Source organism: Carassius auratus, chromosome 24 (assembly GCF_003368295.1).
Source record: "Carassius auratus strain Wakin chromosome 24, ASM336829v1, whole genome shotgun sequence".
Classification (NCBI taxonomy): domain Eukaryota; kingdom Metazoa; phylum Chordata; class Actinopteri; order Cypriniformes; family Cyprinidae; genus Carassius; species Carassius auratus.
Window position 1 is genome coordinate 21,801,371 of NC_039266.1, and position 23,687 is coordinate 21,825,057.

The following is a 23,687-nucleotide window of genomic DNA, read 5'->3' on the forward strand; positions in this document are numbered from 1 at the left end:
ATCATATTCTTCATCAGCAGGTTCTGACTGACAGTTGTTAAACAGGAAAAACACTGGCTGATTCTAATCATTCACTGCACACTGGATTTTAGCTTCCTTAACACCCATCAGAGCATTTTTAGGATGAGCTCCATCTGAGTGTGTGAAGAGCAAGACAATGTTTTCAGCAATATCTCTTCCAAATAAAGACTGAACCGCTCCTCACCGGCTCCGGCGTCAAACACTGAGTCTCCGTCCGGTTCGTCTCCAAACGCGCTCTCCTCGGCGTGTGCCACCGGTACGACCATAAACCTCTCGCTCATGTTGGGCATCCGTGTGTCGGACCTGTCCGGTGTCTGATGAACTTCAGGGCTCAGACGGTTTACACCCGTGATTCATCGCCGGCGCTAATCTGACAGTTATTAGTGAGCGCGCGCGCGCCGAAGCGTGAATGTGTTCAGAACGAGCTGCGCTCATTGGCTGAGAGATGAAAGGGGACGTTTTCATATTAATAAATCCATCCAAAATACATAAAACACAACACATGCAACTGAGGTACAAGAAGTATTGACATCCAAAAGTCATTGAAATCATTTACAAATCCAATCGACAGGTAAAAAAAAAAAAAGCCAAATATTAATTTATGACGAATTAAATGTTTGACCAACATTTTCTGCTCCAATGTCCAGATCTGAATAAAAAAAATAAAAAAAATCACGAACAGGATCGCGAACAGGCTCCGAAGTGCCGATCTGAATCAACCGAGTCGCGAACAGACTCCGAAGTGCCGATCTGAATCAACCGAGTCGCGAACAGGCTCCGAAGTGCCGATCTGAATCAACCGAGTCGCGAACAGACTCCGAAGTGCCGATCTGAATCAACCGAGTCGCGAACAGACTCCGAAGTGCAGATCTGAAAGTCCAACCAACGAATGTGAAAAATAAATGCATTTTAATATAGTAAAAATTAATTTGAATAATCTTTCTCTATATTATATTAACATACTAACTTTTAACGAGCAATGCACCATAAGATCACCTTTACACTACAAAAAATCACTATATTTCAGCCTATATTAATAACCTCTATGTAAAAAAAACTGAATACCTTTCTTACCAAATTCATTCAACACGTTATTAAATCATAATTAGCTTTTAAACACTGACAGGAACTTTCAGAGCTGATTGAAGTTACTGCGTTTATAAAACAACTCTATGAAAGACTCGCGTATCTAAAAATAAATCGCTATAGTAAAAGAGAAATAATAAGAGGAGTGAAGTTTTCTACTGTTCTGCTGTGTTTAGACCTCACGACCTTAACAGCGCTGAATTAATCATCTGTGCTAATTATTATACATTTACTTCATTGTCTGCTTCAGGTACTTCATTTATTATTGTTCAATGAACTGTTTGAAACAAAAAAAAGGTTGTATTTCAGTGTCAGCGCCACCTGCTGTCGACACACGGTTATTGGTAGTGATTGTAAAAAATCAGTAATAATTCAAACTTATCAAAATAAAATATATAAAATAATGGTTTCTATTTTAATATCCTTTAAAATATCATTTATTTCTGTGATAAAAAAACATAACAAATCATTCTGATCCCAAACTCTGACCAGTGTGTGTGTGTGTGTGTAGCACTTACACACTAATGCTCACAATAATAAACATGTTAAATAATCATCTGAGGAGGAATATAATTTATATAGGAGGAAATATTTTTATATGCAATATTACCTTTTCTTTTCATCATCATCTTTAGGAGTTCATGATCATTTCTGTTCAACTTTATTTCTCAGTTGATAAATCTGAATTAACAGAGTCGCGAACATGCTCCGATCTGAATCGAAACAATCAACAATACATCCTAAAAGAGTTCTATTTTTTTTTTGGAAAGAAAGAATACATTTTACTGACCACAAACTTTTGAACTCTAGTGTTTATTGTTAGAAAAGACTTCAATTTTAAAGAAATTCTCTTCTTTTTAACTTTTCATTCATTAAAGAATCCTGAAAGAATATCACAGTTTCAGCAGCACAAGTCTGATAATAAATCATCATATTAGAATGATTTCTGAAGATCATGTGACACTGAAGACTGGAGTAATGATGCTGAAAATCACAGAAATAAAATAGATTTTAATGTATATTAAAATAGAAAAATGATATTTTACTTCATAATAATATTTCACTTTTTTCCCTGTACTTTTGATTAAAAAAAAAAAATGCATTTTCGATGAATAAACTCCTGTAAAAAATATAATAATAATAATCATTTTTTTTTCATTAAAATAAATCATTCTGATCCCAAACTCTGACCGGTGTGTGTTTGTGTGTGTGTGTCTATAGCACTTACACACTAATCCCCACAATAATAAAGATTTTAAATACTCACCTGAAGAGGAAACAATGTTGCATCATAATGAAAGGATGTGTGATGTACACTTTTCTGTAAACTAAACCAAACATTTTTTCACTGAGTAAGAATATTTGCTGTATTGCGCAAGTTAGTTCATACTTAGATATAATTTTACATGCAATAGGCCTATTAACTTTTCTTTTCATCATCATCTTTATGAGTTCATGATAATTTCTGTTCAACTTTATTTCTCAGTTGATAATTCCATCCACAATTAATAAAACACAAAACATGCAACTGAGGTACCAGAAATATTGACATCCAAAAGTCATTGAAATCATTTAAAAATCAAATCTACAAGTAAAAAAAAGAGCCTCAGGTCCAAATATTCATTTATCACCAATGTACTGTTTGACAAAACTTCCTGCTCCGATGTCCAGATCTGAATTAAAAAAATCACAAACAGGCTCCGAAGTCCGGATTTGAATCAACCGAGTCGCGAACAGGCTCCGAAGTCCCGATCTGAATCAACCGAGTCGCGAACAGGCTCCGAAGTCCCGATCTGAATCAACCGAGTCGCGAACAGACTCCGAAGTGCCGATCTGAAAGTTCAACCAACGAATGTGAAAAATAAATGCATTTTAATATAGTAAAAATAAATTTGAATAATATTTCTCTATATTATATCAACAGACTAACTTTTAACGAGCAATGCACCATAAGATCACCTTTACACTATAAAAAACACTATATTTCAGCCTATATTAATAACCTCTATTTAAAAAAAACAGAATACCGTTCTTACCAAATTCATTCAACACGTTATTAAATTATAATTAGTTTTTAAACACTGACAGGAACTTTCAGAGCTGATTGAAGTTACTGCGTTTATAAAACAACTCTATGAAAGACTCAGATCACGTATCTAAAAATAAATCGCTATAGTAAAAGAGAAATAATAAGAGGAGTGAAGTTTTCTACTGTTTTGCTGTGTTTGGACCTCACGACCTTAACAGCGCTGAATTAATCATCTGTGCTAATTATTATACATTTACTGCATTGTCTGCTTACGGTACTTTATTTATTATTGTTCAATGAACTGTTTGAAACAAAAAAAAGGTTGTATTTCAGTGTCAGCGCCACCTGCTGTCGACACACGGTTATTGGTAGTGATTGTAAAAAATCTGTAATAATTCAAACTTATCAAAATAAAATATATAAAATAATGGTTTCTATTTTAATATCCTTTAAAATATTATTTATTTCTGTGATAAAAAAAACATAACAAATCATTCTGATCCCAAACTCTGACCAGTGTGTGTGTGTGTGTGTGTGTGTGTAGCACTTACACACTAATGCTCACAATAATAAACATGTTAAATAATCATCTGAGGAGGAATATAATTTATAAAAGAGAATATAATTTTATATGCAATATTACCTTTTCTTTTCATCATCATCTTTAGGAGTTCATGATCATTTCTGTTCAACTTTATTTCTCAGTTGATAAATCTGAATCAACAGAGTCTCGAACATGCTCCGATCTGAATCGAAACAATCAACAATACATCCTAAAAGAGTTCTATTTTTTTTTTTTGGAAAGAAAGAATACATTTACTGACCACAAACTTTTGAACTCTAGTGTTTATTGTTAGAAAAGACTTCAATTTTAAAGAAATTCTCTTCTTTTTAACTTTTCATTCATTAAAGAATCCTGAAAGAATATCACAGTTTCAGCAGCACAAGTCTGATAATAAATCATCATATTAGAATGATTTCTGAAGATCATGTGACACTGAAGACTGGAGTAATGATGCTGAAAATCACAGAAATAAAATAGATTTTAATGTATATTAAAATAGAAAAATGATATTTTACTTCATAATAATATTTCACTTTTTTCCCTGTACTTTTGATTAAAAAAAAAAAAATGCATTTTCGATGAATAAACTCCTGTAAAAAATATAATAATAATAATCATTTTTTTTTCATTAAAATAAATCATTCTGATCCCAAACTCTGACCGGTGTGTGTTTGTGTGTGTGTGTCTATAGCACTTACACACTAATCCCCACAATAATAAAGATTTTAAATACTCACCTGAAGAGGAAACAATGTTGCATCATAATGAAAGGATGTGTGATGTACACTTTTCTGTAAACTAAACCAAACATTTTTTCACTGAGTAAGAATATTTGCTGTATTGCGCAAGTTAGTTCATACTTAGATATAATTTTACATGCAATAGGCCTATTAACTTTTCTTTTCATCATCATCTTTATGAGTTCATGATAATTTCTGTTCAACTTTATTTCTCAGTTGATAATTCCATCCACAATTAATAAAACACAAAACATGCAACTGAGGTACCAGAAATATTGACATCCAAAAGTCATTGAAATCATTTAAAAATCAAATCTACAAGTAAAAAAAAGAGCCTCAGGTCCAAATATTCATTTATCACCAATGTACTGTTTGACAAAAACTTCCTGCTCCGATGTCCAGATCTGAATTAAAAAAATCACAAACAGGCTCCGAAGTCCGGATTTGAATCAACCGAGTCGCGAACAGGCTCCGAAGTCCCGATCTGAATCAACCGAGTCGCGAACAGGCTCCGAAGTCCCGATCTGAATCAACCGAGTCGCGAACAGGCTCCGAAGTCCCGATCTGAATCAACGGAGTCGCGAACAGGCTCCGAAGTGCCGATCTGAACGGAGTCGCGAACAGGCTCCGAAGTCCCGATCTGAATCAACCGAGTCGCGAACAGGCTCCGAAGTGCCGATCTGAATCAACGGAGTCGCGAACAGGCTCCGAAGTGCCGATCTGAACGGAGTCGCGAACAGGCTCCGAAGTCCCGATCTGAATCAACCGAGTCGCGAACAGGCTCCGAAGTGCCGATCTGAATCAACCGAGTCGCGAACAGGCTCCGAAGTGCCGATCTGAATCAACCGAGTCGCGAACAGGCTCCGAAGTCCCGATCTGAATCAACCGAGTCGCGAACAGGCTCCGAAGTCCCGATCTGAATCAACGGAGTCGCGAACAGGCTCCGAAGTGCCGATCTGAACGGAGTCGCGAACAGGCTCCGAAGTCCCGATCTGAATCAACCGAGTCGCGAACAGGCTCCGAAGTGCCGATCTGAATCAACCGAGTCGCGAACAGGCTCCGAAGTGCCGATCTGAATCAACCGAGTCGCGAACAGGCTCCGAAGTCCCGATCTGAATCAACCGAGTCGCGAACAGGCTCCGAAGTCCCGATCTGAATCAACCGAGTCGCGAACAGGCTCCGAAGTACCGATCTGAATCAACGGAGTCGCGAACATGCTCCGAAGTCCCGATCTGAATCAACCGAGTCGCGAACAGGCTCCGAAGTACCGATCTGAATCAACGGAGTCGCGAACAGTCTCCGAAGTGCCGATCTGAAAACTTCGACTAACTAATGTAAAAAAATTTATGAATTTTAATATAGTAAAAATAATTAAGATTGATCTTCCTCTATTAACAGCTTAACTTTTAACAAGCAATGCACCATAATATCACCTTTAGACTATAAAAAAACACTATATTTCAGCCTATATTAATAACATCCATGTAAAAAAAAAAACAGAATACCTTTCTTACCAAATTCATTCAACACGTTATTAAATCATAATTAGTTTTAAACACTGACAGGAACTTTCAGAGCTGATTGAAGTTACTGCTTTTATAAAACAACTCTATGAAAGACTCGCGTATCTAAAAAATAAATCGCTATAGTAAAAGAGCAATAATAAGAGGAGTGAAGTTTTCTACTGTTCTGCTGTGTTTGGACCTCACGACCTTAACAGCGCTAAATCAATCATCTGTGCTAATTATTATACATTTACTGCATTGTCAGCTTCAGGTACTTCATTTATTATTGTTCAATGAACTGTTTGAAACAAAAAAAGGTTGTATTTCAGTGTCTCTGCAGGGGATTATAGATCAACAGCGCCACCTGTTGTCGACACACGGTTATTGGTAGTGATGCTACAGTCAAAAATCAGTAATAATTCAAACTTATCAAAATAAAATATATAAAATACTCGTTTCTATTTTAATATCCTTTAAAATATCATTTACTTATGTGATAAAAAAAAAAAAACATAATAAGTCATTCTGATCCCAAACTCTGACCTGTGTGTGTGTGTGTGTGGGGGGGGGGGGGGTTATGTGTGTGTAGCACTTACACACTAATCGCCACAATAATAAACATGTTAACAGTTGGCTGTAAACTGAGCCAAACATGTTCACTTATTTAGGGTAGAGTAACAATATTTACTGTATTGCGCAAGTTAGTTCATACTTAGATATAATTTTATATGCAATATTACCTTTTCTTTTCAGCATCATCTTTATGAGTTCATGATCATTTCTGTTCAACTTTATTTCTCAGTTGATAATAACAACAGATCATTTTTGACTGATTGCTCACAGACCCATCAATGAAGCATAAGTAGAAGTATTTCCTTCAATGTTTAAGAATTACAACAAGTTCAGTTGTGCCATTTAAAACTTAAGGAAATCAAGAAATTGAAAGTATTAAACAATTTTTAATGTTTATAACTCAATGTATATGTATATAAATTATTTTTGTTCTAAAGCGTTAATTATTCTATTTTCATAAATATTTATTTATTTAAATATAATTTATGTTTGATAGAAAATAAATTTTTAAGATCAAAAGAAATTAAAGAAATTAACGTTAAACCACTGTTTAAAAAAAAAAAAATTCATTTTATAACAAATCCCTTGTTTTATAAAAATATTTATTTATTTATTTATTCTTAAAAACATGTTTTATAGACTTAGCAAAGCCATTTCAAGATCAAGGAGTTACAAAAGCAAAATGTGTTATTGTTTTAATAATGTTAATCAATATTAATAAAAAAGTATAATTCAATTGTTTGTTTTTATTTATTTATATAAAAATATGTATATTTATTTTTGTAAGATTTAGCTAAGCAAAACAAGCAAAGATTATCCCTGGAAACAGTTTGTATATTTCTGATGGAGAATCACTTATGAGACAAATAATACAATTTTTAAATTTATTTGTTGACATTTGCAAGTCAGATTTTTTGTTATCTGTTTTGTAGTTTGTTATTAAGATCATTATTTGTGAACTAAGCAAGCTATTTATAAACAGTAAACACAGATACATGAACATTTAGCAGTTATTGTTTAATAGTCCGAATGGAAATATTGTTTTATTTAAATGATGTTAATGACAGACTCTTTCCTGTGCTGATGTTCTCTGGTGTTTGATATAGACGTGTGTCTCATATAAACTCATATTCACATGAGCCTGTGGCTTCATTAACATCCACTTTCTGTTTCCCTTTTGTGTCGTGTGTTTTTCTCATAGATACAGATGAGTAACTCGTATGAGGAGTTTCCAGATCTACAGAAGCTCTTCACACACAACATGATGAAGAGCTGATTTTAATGATGATACTGGCTCAGATGAACGTGAGTCACACAGAGAAACGTTATTTCCACAATGTCAAATAAAGACACTCTGTTAGACTCTGTATAATGTTTTTGTTAAGTGGGACTGTTTGTGAAGGAAAAGATTAAATGAAGCTTCATTTAAACTGCATGGTTGGGATGCCAAGAGCTCCACTCCTCTTTATTCCCAGACAATGATTGGTCAGATCCATGAAAACACAGCGTGGAGGATCTATGAATCAGGACCCGGTCCAGGACTACAGATAGTTTCCTCTTCACTGGTGGAAAACAGGAACATGATCTGACCTATTATAACTATTATTAGTTTGACTCAAGTCAACTTTACCTGTGAAATCTGAATGACTGTATGAACTGGGTCTGGTTGTGCCCTCATATGCTGTATATTATATTGTTGTCATGTTTTGTTCAGTCATCAGCATTAACTGTTCCAGTCTCTCAGGATTTGTTTCAGCTGCTGTGAGTTATTTTAAGAGACAGACAAAGAGTGACGGGATGATTCACATTCTGCTACTGATCTACACACAACACACACTGGGATCGAGACTGGATGAGTTTGGTTCTGACAAGACATTGCTGTACAGGAATATACTAGAAATAATGATTCTGGATATTCTGGAAAAAATAAATTACTTTTTAAGATACATGTGAAAGCATTTCATATTTCTGCTGCATATTCTAGAATTATTTCAAAGAAAGGCCATGAAGCAACAAACAAAAAAAAGTTTCTGATTTTTTTTTCCATGGCAACATTTTCTCATGTGACCTCTAGATGGCAGCCCATAATAATACAATCAAAACAGTCCCTAATCAGCCATTATTTCACACACATAATTTCATGATAAATTTCAATATTTTGGTTGTCTTTTACAATGTAATTGTTACATTTTCAATTGTATTGTACTCTATAAACTGATTAGATTATATCGTATACAGTTTGAGTTTTATTCCAGGACAAATACTTCACTGGTTTCACTGGTTAAATCCTATGTGCCCTCAAGAAGTTTGCGTTCTGCAAGTGAACAACGCCTTGTGGTGCCATCCCAAAGAAATTCAAAATCACTCTCACGGACCTTTTCCTGGACTGTTCCCAGCTGGTGGAATGACCTCCCAATCTCAATTCGTACAGCTGAGTCTTTACTCATTTTCAAGAAACATCTAAAAACTCATCTTTTTCGCCTGCACTTAACCTACTAACACCAGTACTTTTCCTTTTCTTGTCTTTTTTTTTCATTTAATAAAAAAAAAAAAAAAAAAAAAAAAAAATTTTTATATATTCCTGGCTATGCGTTCTGTACTAGACTAACTGAGACTTGTCATGGCACTTGTATTCTGTTGTTGTTCTCTTGTTGACCTGACTGCTTCTATTGTTCTCATTTGTAAGTCGCTTTGGATAAAAGCGTCTGCTAAATGATTAAATGTAAATGTAAATGTACTACAGTAATCATCGTATTTTACATCAGTAAATTCAGCAGATGCTGTTTATCCAAAGCAACTTTCAAATGAAGAAAAACCAAAAACAAGTGTGAGGATATAGATACAGTATAAGTTGGATTACAGATAAATGTTAGATTCATTAAATAATTAACAATGAATGATTACATAGAAAGACATATGAAAGACATGTTTTTGAAAGAAGCAGAAACATTTTCAGAGTTTCAGCTGAGACATTATTTGTTCATTTAAAAAAAATATCTTTTTAAGTAATCCAGTGATCCATGATTTTCTCCTCCTGCTCTCTTCTTGATCATGTCCTCCAGTGTTTTGGCTTTTTCAGTCTCATTTATTTCTTTCAGCTTCTCAATCAGAAAATCAATATGCTGAAGTATGTGCAGTGAATCAGTGTTGACTGTGATCTTCTCCAGTTTTTCTACGCAGTCAAAAGCTTCAGTCACCAGCTTTATTTTCTCTTTCTCTAATTCTTGCAGTTCTTCATTCAGCTTATTGACCAAAGAAACACCATCACCAATTTTGTCTTCATATTTCTTCTTTAAATCTTCATAAGTTCTCTTCTCTTTGTAGGGCACTCTAACTTCATACTCAAAGTATTTATTGGTTTTGACATAATTCATGTACCTCTCTAGAACTTCTTGAGTTTGTTTCAGCTCATTTTGCTTTAGTTCCATCATATGAACACGTGATTGTAGATTGTTAATATTTGCCTCGAACTGTCTTCGTTTCTGCAATACATCATAAGTCATTATCAGGGATTTTGGTTTTATTCTGTCAAGAAACTTGAACAATCCTGTCATTCCTCTAAAACCGAGATTCCATGAAAATTCCTGCATCATTTCATATTCTTCATCAGCAGGTTCTGACTGACAGTTGTTAAACAGGAAATACACTGGCTGATTCTTGTCATTCACTGCACACTGGATTTTAGCTTCTTTAACAGCCGTCAGAGCATTTTTAGGACGCATCCCATCTGAGTGTGTGAAGAGCAAGACAATGTTTTTAGCAATATCTCTTCCAAATAAAGACTGAACAGCATCAAATATGTAGATGTTTCTGTCAAAGAGTCGATTCTGTGTTGCTTTAATCACCAGACACACTGCATGTATTTCATGAATCCCTTCTTCAGATTTACTTAAACTGTGCAAACTCTTGGCGATCTCTTTATCAAGATCAACTCCACATGTGTCTCCATATCCTGGTGTGTCGATGATTGTTAAATGGATTGGACTCTCCTGTAGATAAAACCCATAAACAGTGATGATGGAGGTCTGACTGTGAGCTTGTGATTGGTCGCTCTGATCATCTGTGATCTCAAACCAAACCTTATCTTCTCTCTTCACACTCAACATGTAGTTGATCATCACATTGATCAGGGCTGTTTTTCCTGTTCCTGTTTCTCCCACCAGCAGAATGACTTTATGAGGTTTGTTTTTGTCTCTCTCTCCAAAGTTCATTTTTCTATATGGTTCAGACTGTTGCAAATTGTCTGCACTTGTTTGTAGACGGTATCGAGCAGGATTTCCATCTTCAATTAAGATACTTTTTTTGAAGAGTTTGTTTTTGTCCTGTAATACATAGGCAATTATGTGTAAATGTTGTACAATGTTATATTAAACATTTTAATCAAAATCTAAACTGTTCAACAATACTCAAGCAAGAAGAGGTAAGCATTATAAACTCTAGTTGAAAGGTTTTGTGTGAAAGATAGATTGTGGACACCATCAATGCATGATCCTTGTGAACGTGAAATTACATTAAAATTCATTTAACAGGGTAATGTCATAGTAAAAAAATTAAAATAAAAAATAATAATTAAATGCACATCATACAGTACCTTTATGATAACTGAGGTGACATCAGATTCAGTGATATAGTTGAGTTTTCCCACTGCTGCACATTTAATACTGTACTCAGTGTCTGGTCTGAGATCAGTCAGAGTCACTGTGTTCTGCTTCTGTGACACAGTTTGAGATCTCCAGTCTTCCTCCTCCTTCATTTTGTACAGTATTTTTAGCTCCTCTGTAGCAGGACACGGTGGAGACACTTTCAGATCCACCTGCCTGTATCTGACATCTTTAATGACTGGCCTTTCTGGTTTTGATGGAGAAGTAAAGCAAACTGCGTCAATACATCCATTTTTATACAGGAGAATGCAGGAACCTGGATGTTTTTCATGGTCTTTTATGGAAATTATAAATTTAGTGTTTTGACTGCTGTGTGATGTCATCAGATCTTTAAATATTTTCAGATGTTCTCTCATTTTCTCCCTTATGCTTCCTGTGAGCCACGTTTGAGATGCTTTATCAGCTGTCTTCTGTGGATTTATCATCATTTGAGGATTAATGTAATTTTCTTGCTCATTAAGTAACTCATCTGTCTGCTCAAGAGAACTGAAAGTATAACAAAACACATTCTCCAGCTGAATATCAGACAAATATGAGTCCAAGCTTCTGTTCACTTCGGCTCCAAGGCCCAGTAACTGCTTAAGGATCTCATTAATAGTGTTCAGTTCTTCTTCTTTCACTGTGATCCACTCTTTTAGACTCTTTTCATTAAATGGAGACTCATCGTGAGCTTGTAGAAGATCCATCAGAGCACTAGTCTCTATCTCACAAGCTTTAACTGACTGGATCACAGATTCTATCCGTTCACTGAAATCTTGTCTGTAAGTTTGGCAGTTTTGCTGCATATCTTGTATTTTCTTATAAAGTGCAGTAAAAGTTGTTTCACTGGTGTTTTGTAAAAGTACACTGCACTTGTTTTCAGTCCAGCTGAGAGTGTCAATCGCAGACTCTTTGGCTTTGATGAGATTCTGGTTTATGACTGTGAGACGCGTCACATCACTGTCTACAGCATAGTTGAGTTTTCCCACAGCTACACATTTAATACTGTACTCAGTGTCTGGTCTGAGATCAGTCAGAGTCACTGTGTTCTGCTTCTGTGACACAGTTTGAGATCTCCAGTCTTCCTCCTCTTTCATTTTGTACAGTATTTTGAGTTCCTCTGTAGCAGGACATGGTGGAGACACTTTCAACACCACTTGCCTACATCTGACATCTTCAACAACGTGACAGTCTGGTTTTGATGGAGGAGTGAAGCAAACTGCTTCATTAGATTCATCTTCATACAGCAGTATGCAGGAACCTGGACTATTTTCCATTTCTTTTGATGCAACAATAAACTTCACTGATTTGCTGTTGTTTAAATTAATCAAGTTTTTAAATACCTTCAAGTTTTTCCTCATAGTCCTTTTGATTTCAGGTGTGAGCCAAGTCTTGTGTTCAGATTCAAAGCTTTTCTCTTCATTTTTTCCTTTTGTTGAAGAACTCCGGTAGCTCTTTTGTTCAGAAAGCAGCACATCTGGCCGGCCCAATGATGTGAACGTGTAGCTGACCAAATGTGTAACTTCAAGATTCATCAGATTTTTATTGAGGTTGATTTCTACCTTTCCTTCAGGATCACTCAGTTGTGTGAGCAATGATTTAATGATGTCAGATTCTTCCTCTTTCTCTTTCAGCCATTGTTCAAGAGCGCTTCTCTCAAATGGAGATTCCTCATGATCCTTTAGCAGATCGATCAATGCTGTATCCTCTATAAACTTTCCTCTGATCTTTGGTAAGAGAGAGCCAAGTTTCTTCATGAGACTCAGTCTGCACTGGTAGCAGTTTTTCTTCATGTCGTTGATTTTGTCATGAAATGCAGTAAATGTCCAAGAAGGCATGTCTGTCAGAAGATCACTGCATTTCATCTAAGTCGTACTCAAACTCTCAATTACAGATTCGATCTCTGTGCTTAGACCTGTGCTGATTTCATGCTGAAACTTCACAACTCTTGAGAAAAGTTTGTCTAAAGGATAAAGCCAGACTCTCAGAGGAACTGCAAGCTCTTGGTTTTCTCCCAGCAGTTTGGGAAGATCTTCAAAAACCTTCACAGCTTCTTCAAAAGAGGTTGGATTACATGGAAGCTGGAAGTCGCCATGAAATGTACATCTGAATTTTCGGGCTGCAGTCTTCTGATTGTCATTCAGATTAATGTTTGAAAAAAACACATTTTAGCGGCTCTAATGCAGCTTTCAGTTCTCCTGCTATCAGCCTTTTATCTTCATCTGATGAAACTTCTCTGTCAAACACAAAGCAGGCGTCCGCTCCATACAGCACTGCTGTCACTACATGTGTGGCTACATCATCCTCATAATGAGCCATTTCTCCAGAAGGAAAGTGGTTCATGACCAGTTCTTTAAACTCAGTGGTCGATTGATAATGTAATGTCAGTCTTTGTTGATTGAATGACTTCTTGGTGTCTTTGAGATAATTGGCAGCTCCACCCACATTAATGAGTCCACCTAAAAAACTCAGTTTCAGACAACCATCAATATTCAGCAATCTAGATTTGTCCTCAATTGAGTCTGAAGCAGTGACTGTGAACACTGTATTACTCTGTGGTTCAGTGCTTATGTTCTGCTGCTGCTGCTCTTTACTCCAAAGTCTGATTCCTGTAAAGAAGACATTTATTTCATGTTATAACATTAAATGAAGAATGTTTTTCTAAATGCTTTATTATTTACAGTGCCCTTCATTAATACTGGCAAACAAAGGTGGCTTTGAAAGTAAATCTTTAAAGTTTTCTTTTTGATCTTTCATAAAAAAAAATAAAAAAAATAAAAATCACATATTACATTAAAGTAAAACAATTAAAGCGGTCATATGACATTGCTAAAAAGAATATTATTTTGTGTATTTGGTTTGTAATGCAATGTGTTTACTAGGGCTGCACAATAAATTGCATACAATATTTCAATTTCCATCACCTTCGTGCTTTCACATGGAGCAGCATATACTAGAATTTACAGTGAATATATGTGTGAGAGATGAACAAGGTGGAATCACACTTCAGTATGTTACTATAATTAATAGACACCTGAACATGAAGACAATGGGCGTGTGTTTCTGGCCTTCTTGAGAGGTCAGAGTGACGAAGAGTCCCGGCGCAATGAGACAAAGACATTAAAGCACATTACAAATGAGTCATTTGTTGCATTCAGTGGGGATTCAATCACTGATTATAATGATTCATATTGTCTTTTAGGCTTCGCACAAGCGCTTGGCAGACTATGCCATGTAGAAATAAAACCATGCATTTGTGAGAGTAGAAACGACAAACAACCAGTGCTAACTTACTCTACACTTGTCACGATCATTAGCTGGAGTGCCCACGAACTTCAGTAGAGGGTACTCCACTCAGGACCATTCCACCCATAAACCACCAGATGTCACCATATCACTTGGACACTATCACCTCTTATCTGTTGCACCACACCCAAACTACATCTCCCATGAGCCTCTGCATCACTATCACCTTGTCACACCTGCACCTCATTCATCAGCTTATCTTCTTGCCACACCTGCACCTCATTTACACACACATATAAGCAGCACTCACACACAGCCACATTGTGAAGTCTTGTTTAGCCAGTCTGACATTTCCGAGCGTTTTTCCTTTTGTTTGTTCCTTCTCTACCTGACCTTTGGATTGTTTATACCGACTCTGATTCTCTGCTGCCTGCCCTGACATCTGCTTGTTTCTGTTATCGATTCTGGTTATCCCTAACATACCTGATGCCGTTACTAATCATTGCCTGTCTGACCTTTCTCATAATTAAAGTTCTGCATATGGATCCGAAGGTGTCTGTCTCATCATTACAAAAGACTTCGCCAAACCAGGATCCAGCAGAGAATCAGCGTCAGTATAAACAATCCAAAGGTCAGGTACAGAATTATTTACAGATAGCAGGGACTATCTTGCCCCGTTTCCACCGCAGGAACTTTATCCAGGAACTAGGGACTTTGGCCTGGTCCTCGGTGTGTTTCCACCATAGGAACCAGGAACTAAATAAAGTTCCGGATAAAAAAAAATGCCCCTCAGAAAGTCCCTGTTGGCGAGGTGGTACTTTTTCAAAGTTCCGGAACTTTCAGGAGCGGGACTTGGGCGATAAACATCCTGATTGGTTGAGGTCACCCAGCATTGTTTGGGTTCAACCACCATTTATTTGGATCATTTTCAAAATATTACTGTTATTGTGTCATGAAATGTAATTTTAAAAGTATTTCAGGCGAGAATGTAGTTGTTTAAAACTCAAATCTGTGCTCATGTATCCGCCGAGTGCAGCCTCACCTTGGCTAGACCTTCTGATATGTGCTGCTGGCTCTGATGTCTATTTAGTGGTTAAACATAAAATCTAATTCATTTTGGGTAAATCTAACAGGTTATCTTTGGTCTGTATTCAGTTTATCTATATGTTAAAATAAAAATAAAAAAGGCAAATTTATATAATATTTTGTTTCATTGTAATGGCTGTGTCACAGACTGACTGTGACCTAGGACTTTTATTGTGAGGGATTGAGTATGGGCATGTGCACACAACAAAAATCTTCCACCATTACACATACAAACTAAATGCCGGCAAAAATTTACCATCCTTATATAGTTGTATGTGTGTAGCACTAATTTTGGTGTTGTGACATCCCAGTTTTCATCTCAAGTTGTTAGTTTTGTTTTTGTCTGTTAAATGTTATTTGTTTAAATGTTTAGTGTTCAGCACAAGAAAAGAAGACCAGAATACTTTACATAAGTGTTTATTTCATTTAATTTAATTATCAAGGTAACTTCAATACATTTCAAACAGCTAGACATACCTTCTGTTGCACCCCTCACTTTGGCAAACTTGTCCACATGGGAAGTAGCCATATTTAAGCTAGCATTTGCTCATGGCAGATTTCTGGTTTTGAACTCATAGGGGAGGGAGAAAACCATGTATGTAAGTGTTTCCTTGTAAGTCATATCTTTATTGTTTTTGAGCATTTTAAACTGTTATAGATGTAGGTGATGTATGTTGTAAAGCCAAACTATAATGACGTTATTATGGTTTTATCTTATCACCTGTTCACTAGCTAGGACCACGCCACAAACCAGCTATGCAACTGGGGAAGAGTAGAAAGAGGATGAAGGGGTCGAGGGAATGGGATGATGGTCAGGTTGATCAGGGAATCTTGAATTGATGGCTCAGGGAGACTCAGGGTGGGGGTACCGTCTCTAGCGTATATTTAGGCCAGACAATGAGGACCCCCCGATACAACCTGATAGAAATATAATGTGGGATAAGGTTGGTTGAATGGATGAGAAAGGGAGGGAAGGGTGGGTTCTCGAGAACGAGACTAGCAGAGTGGTGTGAGGTGGCCCGGTATATATGGAGGTTTGGAAGTCAGGTGATTGTTTGAGGCGTGGCCCTGCTCCCGAACTTTAGTTAACCTCACTTAACCCCATATTGTAAATTATAGAATTCCCCCCCTTAACATGGTATGTTCCAAATATAGGAGGAGCCAAAGCTTTAAAAGGCAGCCATTTTCAGGGGAGAAGGTTGTATGGAGAGGCTGAATTACACCTGTATTTTTGGGCCTAGATATTGGCATAGCCAAACTTACATTTGTTTATATATTGTAAATATTTTTTTTGTTTTGTTTTGTTATTTTGGTCCTGGGAAAAAAAGTTCCTGGTACAAATGTTCCAGGTAATTTAGGTGGAAACGCGGCATCTGAGGGGCATTTTTTTTACTCGGAACTTTATTTAGTTCCTGGTTCCTGCGGTGGAAACACACCAAGTACCAGGCCAAAGTTCCTAGTTCTTGGGTAAAGTTCCTGCTGTGGAAACGCGGCAGTTTACATTTTTGTTTCCAAAAGGAGTTAAAAGTTTCCATGGCCTTAAATGTAAACAATTTAACTGACGTCTAAACGACATTTTAAGGACCTGCAAAAATTCCTAATAAGAACATAGCTTAGTGCAAACACTTCTGTAAAACGATATTCTGTTTGCCATCTTGACTGGAAAATACTGTTTTCATGGTTAGCTTTCCATTTATTATTTGCTAATGTTAATGAATGTTTACATTAGAGTGCACGTCCTACTACACTGAAATTAACACGGGGAGCGTCTGGAAACTAGCGACCACTCCTGGTTGGAGATAGTATTAACATCATAAACTGAAAATACCTGACGTCTGAATTCTGACGTTTGAATTCTGCTGTTAATGCTGTCATCAAAGTTTGTTAAAGAAGAAGAGCATTGGTATTACAGCACCTGGTACAAGAGCATCTCTCCTGCAGTCATACAGCATCCCCAGCTGGAAGGGTCTCCCCAGAGCTGCAGTCTCTATTGAATTCACTCCCACTGGATCCATGCTGACAAAACACAGATAATATGAACTAACACAAGAGATACTAATAGAGGATTGATAGATTTTTTAAAGTAGGCTATCCCTGCATTCCCAATGTGTATATCCACCCTATCTACCCTAAATAGTATTGAAAATTACTAATTCAACATAAAATTTAGGATGGAAAGTATGCACACTGGGACGCAAGCAATGTTTACACTTGTCAACGTAATTGAGAGTTAAAGAAAAAAGTTTTAGCTCCATCTGGCGGATCTCTAAAATAACTCAATGTACTAAAATGTCTCACATTATGATTTGTATCATATTGAACCGAACCATAGAAATTCATACTTTGTTCTGTAGGTTATTGCTTATGTGCTATTTTTTTTAAAACAAAGACTGAATTTAAAGCATAATTTAGTTTATTCTTAATTTTTTATATTTAAACCATAATTGAATGGTTTCTCTAACAATCAAATAAGCAAAACAATTAAATACAGAGCTTTTGGGGGATAGTATTGTTCATGATTGTATTTTTCAAAGTAGTGTTGCTAGGCCTAAATAAAAAATAGATTACTATTTTTTCATTCGTCACTCGTGTCTACTTAAGAGTTGAACAAACTGTTGACATAAATGTAGACCTATCCATGGGATGGTATATTCTCAATGTCAGGCCAGTGGAGCACAAAAGAGCCAATAGAAGCAGACCAGAGGGAAAAAACTCATAAAAATCACTATGTTTCCAGTGAAGGAACAGAAAGAGAAGAGAACACACCTGTTTATTCAGTCTCGTCTGCTTCCGTGTTTATGTGATCACAAAACAACTCCATTGGGTTAAAGTCCAAAAGTGCACACATTTAGAAGACTATTGATAAATTATCATGTCGACGTGACAAATCTTTACAGCGATCGATCTTTCTTTTCACAATTTTCTTCTAAAATGTCCTATCTCCGTCCCACTGATGACATTGTCAAAAACGAAAGTGAAATCCCGAGCAAAAAAACAGTCTGTACAAAATATGGAGGAAGTCCAGAATCACAGCGAAGAAACATAGGCACACTGACATGAAACATGACTCCTAATAAATTCACTAGCTACATCAATACCTTTGTGATTTTTCTGTGTTCATCAAGCAATTTATGTTTTGAAGAGCAATATATAAAAAATTTAGTAGCATCACATAAATCTATAAATATAATTCTGCCACATATTATAAACCAAGTGCTTCTGTAACCGTGAGGTTCACTTAATTTCGTCGTGGCCACGACCGTGTCCAGGCCAGGGGTGGGTAATCAGGAGAACAGAAGGAATTTCCGGTGGGCCAGTTCACTTTTGGGCCGGTTGAGTTTTTTTTTTTGTCACGTTAGTTAGTCTATCTTCTATTAAATAATACCTCACACGTTAGGCCTATATACATATAACGAATAAATAGCCCTACACCAGAAATATATTTAATAAATAAATTAAGAAAATGAAAGAAACACTTTCGGTTCCTTTTTGTGCTGCGCGAAATGATAGCAGAAAGCAGCATCCTATTTTTCTTTAGGATTATTTTACAAGAGCACAGAGATTTGTTTTTATTGTGAAGGTAGGCTACACAAATGAAGGCAAACCTTTTACAATTCGGATTATCTTTATGACTAAAAGGGGTCCTGAAAAATTTTGTGATTGCAGCCGTACAGCATGCACACACACAGTTGACAATGCAACCTGTTTATCATAATAAAATACAGTCAGTCAAAACATTAGTACATCCTAAATAAAAAACTGTCATTAAAATACATCGCAAATATGGAAACATTTGAATTTGTCTCGAATGAGAGACCCAATATTGGTTTCAGTATCGTTTTAGCCTAAATTAATTAGTTTTTGACTTGTCGTTAATATTGCCATAGCTTCTTATATTTTTTATCCTTATTCTTTTCTAAATACTGTTAATTGAAAGGATGTGTTGGGGGGTAAGGGAAACTAAATAGCCTAGCTATGTCTACAGTGTTTATTAGCCTAATATTTGTAAACATTTTGTGGCTGCACTAGGTCTTTTTCTGAATTAATAATCGTTTTTATACGCATGGTGTATTTGAACCCTTCAGCAAACCTTTTTAAACCATTTAATTGATTATTAATCGGTCAAAATTAGCTGATTGCTGCATTGCATTTAGAAACCGGTGACTGTAAACGAATCATCAGAACTTGTACAAGCTTTTGTCATCGTTGAATCTTTCTCAGACATTTCCAAATGTCGAAATTGGGTTGCACATATATCTGTGCCTGATGGTGTCCAATGCCTCTGGCGAGCAGAGCTTCTCGAACAGTCAAAGGAGAGTTGTGGTCCTCAATGGTGCAACATAGGCTAAGCATGCTGACGCTTATGAGTATTGAGCATGAGCTGCAGCACAGCCTTGACTTCACCGACACAATCGAAGTATTTGCGCATGCTAAGGCTCGAAAAATAGCAATATAATTAATCAGCACTAGCGCAGTAGAAAGAGTGGCATTATGCCTAAGTTGATCTGGTTTAGATTTAGTTGAATTTTTCAGACAAACGCTATTGGATGTTGATGTTACAGCTTGATGTTAATCTAGAGTTGTTACAATAATACCTCATTATTATTATTCATGTTCAATAAAGGCTGGCTGTTTGCGTCGCTTCTTGGTCCGTCTGAGTGCGCATGTGCGTTGATTGTAGAATGCACATGCACCAATGCAGAAAAAAATAGGCCCTTTTGCACTGCAGCATCAGGCCCAATTTGGTCTTAATCAGGCCCTGCATATGGCATGCCATGCTGTGTATCTGTTATTCACTGTATATTTTTTGCAAAAAAAAAAGAAATAGGTTTAAAAAACTATTTATTAAAAATATTCATAAACTATTTGCATTAAATTGTTTTAGTTTTTTGTCGGTTTAAATAAAGAATACATTTTCACTGTTTAAGCTCCAATCTGAATTTAGATTAGATTCAGATTAGATTAGATTCAAACTTTATTGTCATTTTGCAGAGTACAAGTATAGCTAATGAAATGCAGTTAGCATCTAATCAGAAGTGCAAGAATAGTGTTTTATCTACATAAAAGTGCAGAGGAAGTGAAGCTATGATATACAGAATGTACAGTGGAGTTGCTATACACAGTTTTGAGCAGAGTATATACAGAATATAAATAGGAATGCAATGTAGGGATTGTATGTACATTATGAACAGAGCAATGTAGGAATATATATACACATTATAAACAGCAGCAACATGAGAATACAGTTGGATGAGTGTGCAAAAGTATTGTTAAACAATGTATTCTATGCAAAATAACAGTAGTGCAATGATATATTTATAGAAATGGTTTACTGTGCTTTCTACAGTAACAATTTTAATCAGCTTACAGTAATAGCTAGAACAGTGTGCAGTATGTGCAAGTGAAAGTTAATGAAGTCTGTAAATTTACTTTCACTATCTAAACGGTGGTTAAAAAAATACATGAGATTCGAGACCAGCTGTCCTTTCAGAAACAAACTTATCAAAAATCCTTCTGGAAAGTGTTTCTCTTCCTTCGTCACTGAATGCTGATTCCTTTTTCCTTTCTCAAGAGGGGAAGCAGGTTGTGAAAGAAAACGGAAACACAATAATCTCTTGCTGGTAAGTGTTGCCACTTGCCCACTGGTTCCCAGCTTACAAAAATGAGTTGTCAGAATGTTTTGCTAACATTTCCATTAAGTTATGAAATAACTTACACTTGTACACTGTAAAAAAGAATTTGTTGAGTCAACTAAAAATATTATGTTACCCCACTGCCTAAATTCCTTTGTTATCTTGACAAAATATTTCTTGTTGAAACAACTTCCCATTAGAGTGGAATTGGTCCAGGCAAACAATTTCTTTAAATTGACTTGACTTCTATTTTCTAGTCCAGTCAACCTAAATCATGTGTCAACTGAGATTTTATTTGTATTTTTTTAATTGGATCAATAATAATAAACAAATGTTACCTCACTGCCTTAAAGTTTAAAATAAAGGGGACAAAACCATTTTTTTAAGTGTCATTTGTTTAATGATATAGACAACACTTTCATTCACATTTATATTGAACAAGCAATTTGCTCTCAACACATCAACTGATAATTGATAAAAAAACTGCAAAATACAAACACACACACACACACACACACACACACACACACACACACACACACACACACACACACACACACACACACACACACACACACACACATATCTAAATATCTGAACCGGCACTTGAAAGTGTGATGTATAATAAATAATTTTGATGTATAATAAATAACTTTGGCATTGAGAAACAAATAGTTGCATTTCAATTCCTCAGATCAAAACCAAAGAGATTATCTATAATTTCATAACACAATATGAAAACACTGCATTTTAACCCTGCAAGTTTACATGCACTCCCCCACCATAATTCAAGTTATTGGTCAAAATGAGAAACCAAGATATAACATGTATATATAAAGGCAAAAGCAATCACATTTAGTAACAAAACATGATTATACTGTACTTCTGTATGATAAAATATAATGTAATGCACAAGGAAGCACAAAGGTCTGAACCGTCAGATTCTAAACTTCATAGTACACATGACGGACATAAGTGTTAACATCTGAAGGATCTTGAAAGTTTCCAAACTCTTCCCCATCATAATGCGATTTAGTGGTCATAAAACAAGAAACAGATAGAAAAGGAAAGTAAAAGCACTTGTCAATTTCAAGGAAAATATGTGCATTACTGTATAAGAAAATGAGATGTGAAACAACATTTTTTATCATGAGAACATGCATATTAATACAAATTGTAACAAATGTATTGCTCGTTGTCATTTAATGTTAATTTCAGCATTTAGTAATGTTAACTAATGATACCGTATTGTAAAGATACACCAAAACTTAGTGTTTTGAATAACACAAAAGTAAATGGCAAAGTTTTTCAATTAAAACCATTTTGTACTTTTATTTACTTATCTAATCATTTACAACTATGACCAAGGATCATTTCTGAGAGAAACAATGGGTACTTTTCCTCGGTTGTTGCCCATTTCAAATTGCTCAGGATTTATGGGTGCGGTGGTGTAACGTCTTTACACTTCTTAATCCCGTGACATATTTGTTCAGGAGGTTTCATTTCTGTACCTATATAGAGCAAATAATATTCAAGTATCTATTAGTAAAGGTCGATTTTAATTATGTAATGGATCATTGTGAACTACATTAAATTCATGTTTTAGCAATGTACCTGTTATTTGACAGACTATTTACAGCACTAACTGCAGTGACAGCACAGTAAGTGGCTGTCTCCAGCATGATTAATATTTAGTGTGAAGCATGCCAATTAAAGAGAGTTCACTTTTCACCAGTCATCGCTATGCGGAAAATTAACAGTGAACCCTGCAATGAAATGCTTGAAAAATACACATTCAGCAGATCCAAAACTTGCTGTTGATCAGGTCTCTTCAGATAATATTCCCCGCAGATAGGCTACTGCAGAAAATAAAATGGTCATTTCAAACATTTTACTTGAACTTACTTTCTCATTGTCCCAAATGCTCCTTGTTAGTTCAGTCAGAAGTATAATAAAGATCATTTCACTGTTTTGTACTCCAACCACTGTTCAGTGTTCACAGGTCTCTGAGTAACGTGAACACCATTCCTTCATTTTTCTATTGGTTACTACAAAACATAGACATATTAAAGGTCCCCTTCTTCGTGATCCCATGTTTTAAACTTTAGTTAGTGTGTAATGTTGTTGTTAGAGTATAAATAATATCTGTAAAATTCTAAAGCTCAAAGTTCAATGCCAAGCGAGATATTTGATTTAACAGAATTCGCCTACAAAAAACGACCCGTTTGGACTACAGCCCTCTAGTTCCTGTAGTAATGATGTCACTAAAACAGTTTTTTTGACTAACCACCGCCCACATGAAATCACAAACAGGGGGCGTGGCCTTGTTGCGCTCCGACGGAGAAGGAGGAAGAGCTGTTTGTTTTTGTCGCCATGTCGTTGAAACGCTGTTTTTTTTTTATCTTGGAGTCCAATCCTCTTTGTTTGGGCTTCCCAGGAATGCTGTACTTTGAGTTTAATGGTTACAATTTATGTTTAACTCTGTTCCCGAACATTATAATGCACATGTAAAACTATGTGCAGCTCATTTTGCTGAGGACAGCTTGCTGAGGACAACTTTCTC

General features: G+C 35.8%; 3 protein-coding genes across 3 annotated transcripts in view; all 3 read right to left on the reverse strand.

The window, feature by feature from the left end:
* The window catches only part of slc12a7b (solute carrier family 12 member 7b), a 56,532-nt gene extending 56,158 nt beyond the window's left edge, over positions 1–374 (reverse strand). Inside the window, exon 1 of the mRNA XM_026201626.1 lies at positions 201–374. Within this exon, the coding sequence (XP_026057411.1) occupies positions 201–311 (111 nt within the window). The 5' untranslated portion in view covers positions 312–374. The remainder of the gene's footprint in view (positions 1–200) is intronic.
* Positions 375–9,503: 9,129 nt separating this feature from the next.
* On the reverse strand, positions 9,504–11,460 carry LOC113042716 (uncharacterized). Its single transcript, XM_026201733.1, has 2 exons — positions 11,111–11,460; positions 9,504–10,841 (listed from the first exon to the last, which is right to left on the reverse strand). Exons 1-2 carry the CDS (start codon positions 11,270–11,272, stop codon positions 9,504–9,506), a joined length of 1,500 nt encoding a protein of 499 aa, XP_026057518.1. The 5' UTR covers positions 11,273–11,460.
* Positions 11,461–12,998: 1,538 nt separating this feature from the next.
* LOC113042650 (neoverrucotoxin subunit beta-like) lies at positions 12,999–18,458 on the reverse strand. The gene is given in 4 exon segments (XM_026201633.1): positions 12,999–13,315; positions 13,317–13,768; positions 17,407–17,507; positions 18,258–18,458. Coding segments are annotated over 3 exon segments (843 nt in total). The 5' UTR covers position 17,507; positions 18,258–18,458; the 3' UTR covers positions 12,999–13,024.
* Between the last annotated feature and the right edge of the window lie 5,229 nt (positions 18,459–23,687).

Excerpts from the sequence above, each read along its gene's own strand:
- LOC113042716 (XM_026201733.1), bottom strand. The coding sequence starts at position 11,272 with ATGAAGGAGGAGGAAGACTGGAGATCTCAAACTGTGTCACAGAAGCAG. Across the intron at positions 10,842-11,110 it reads TCACCTCAGTTATCATAAAG|GACAAAAACAAACTCTTCAA; the intron begins GTACTGTATGAT and ends TATGTATTACAG.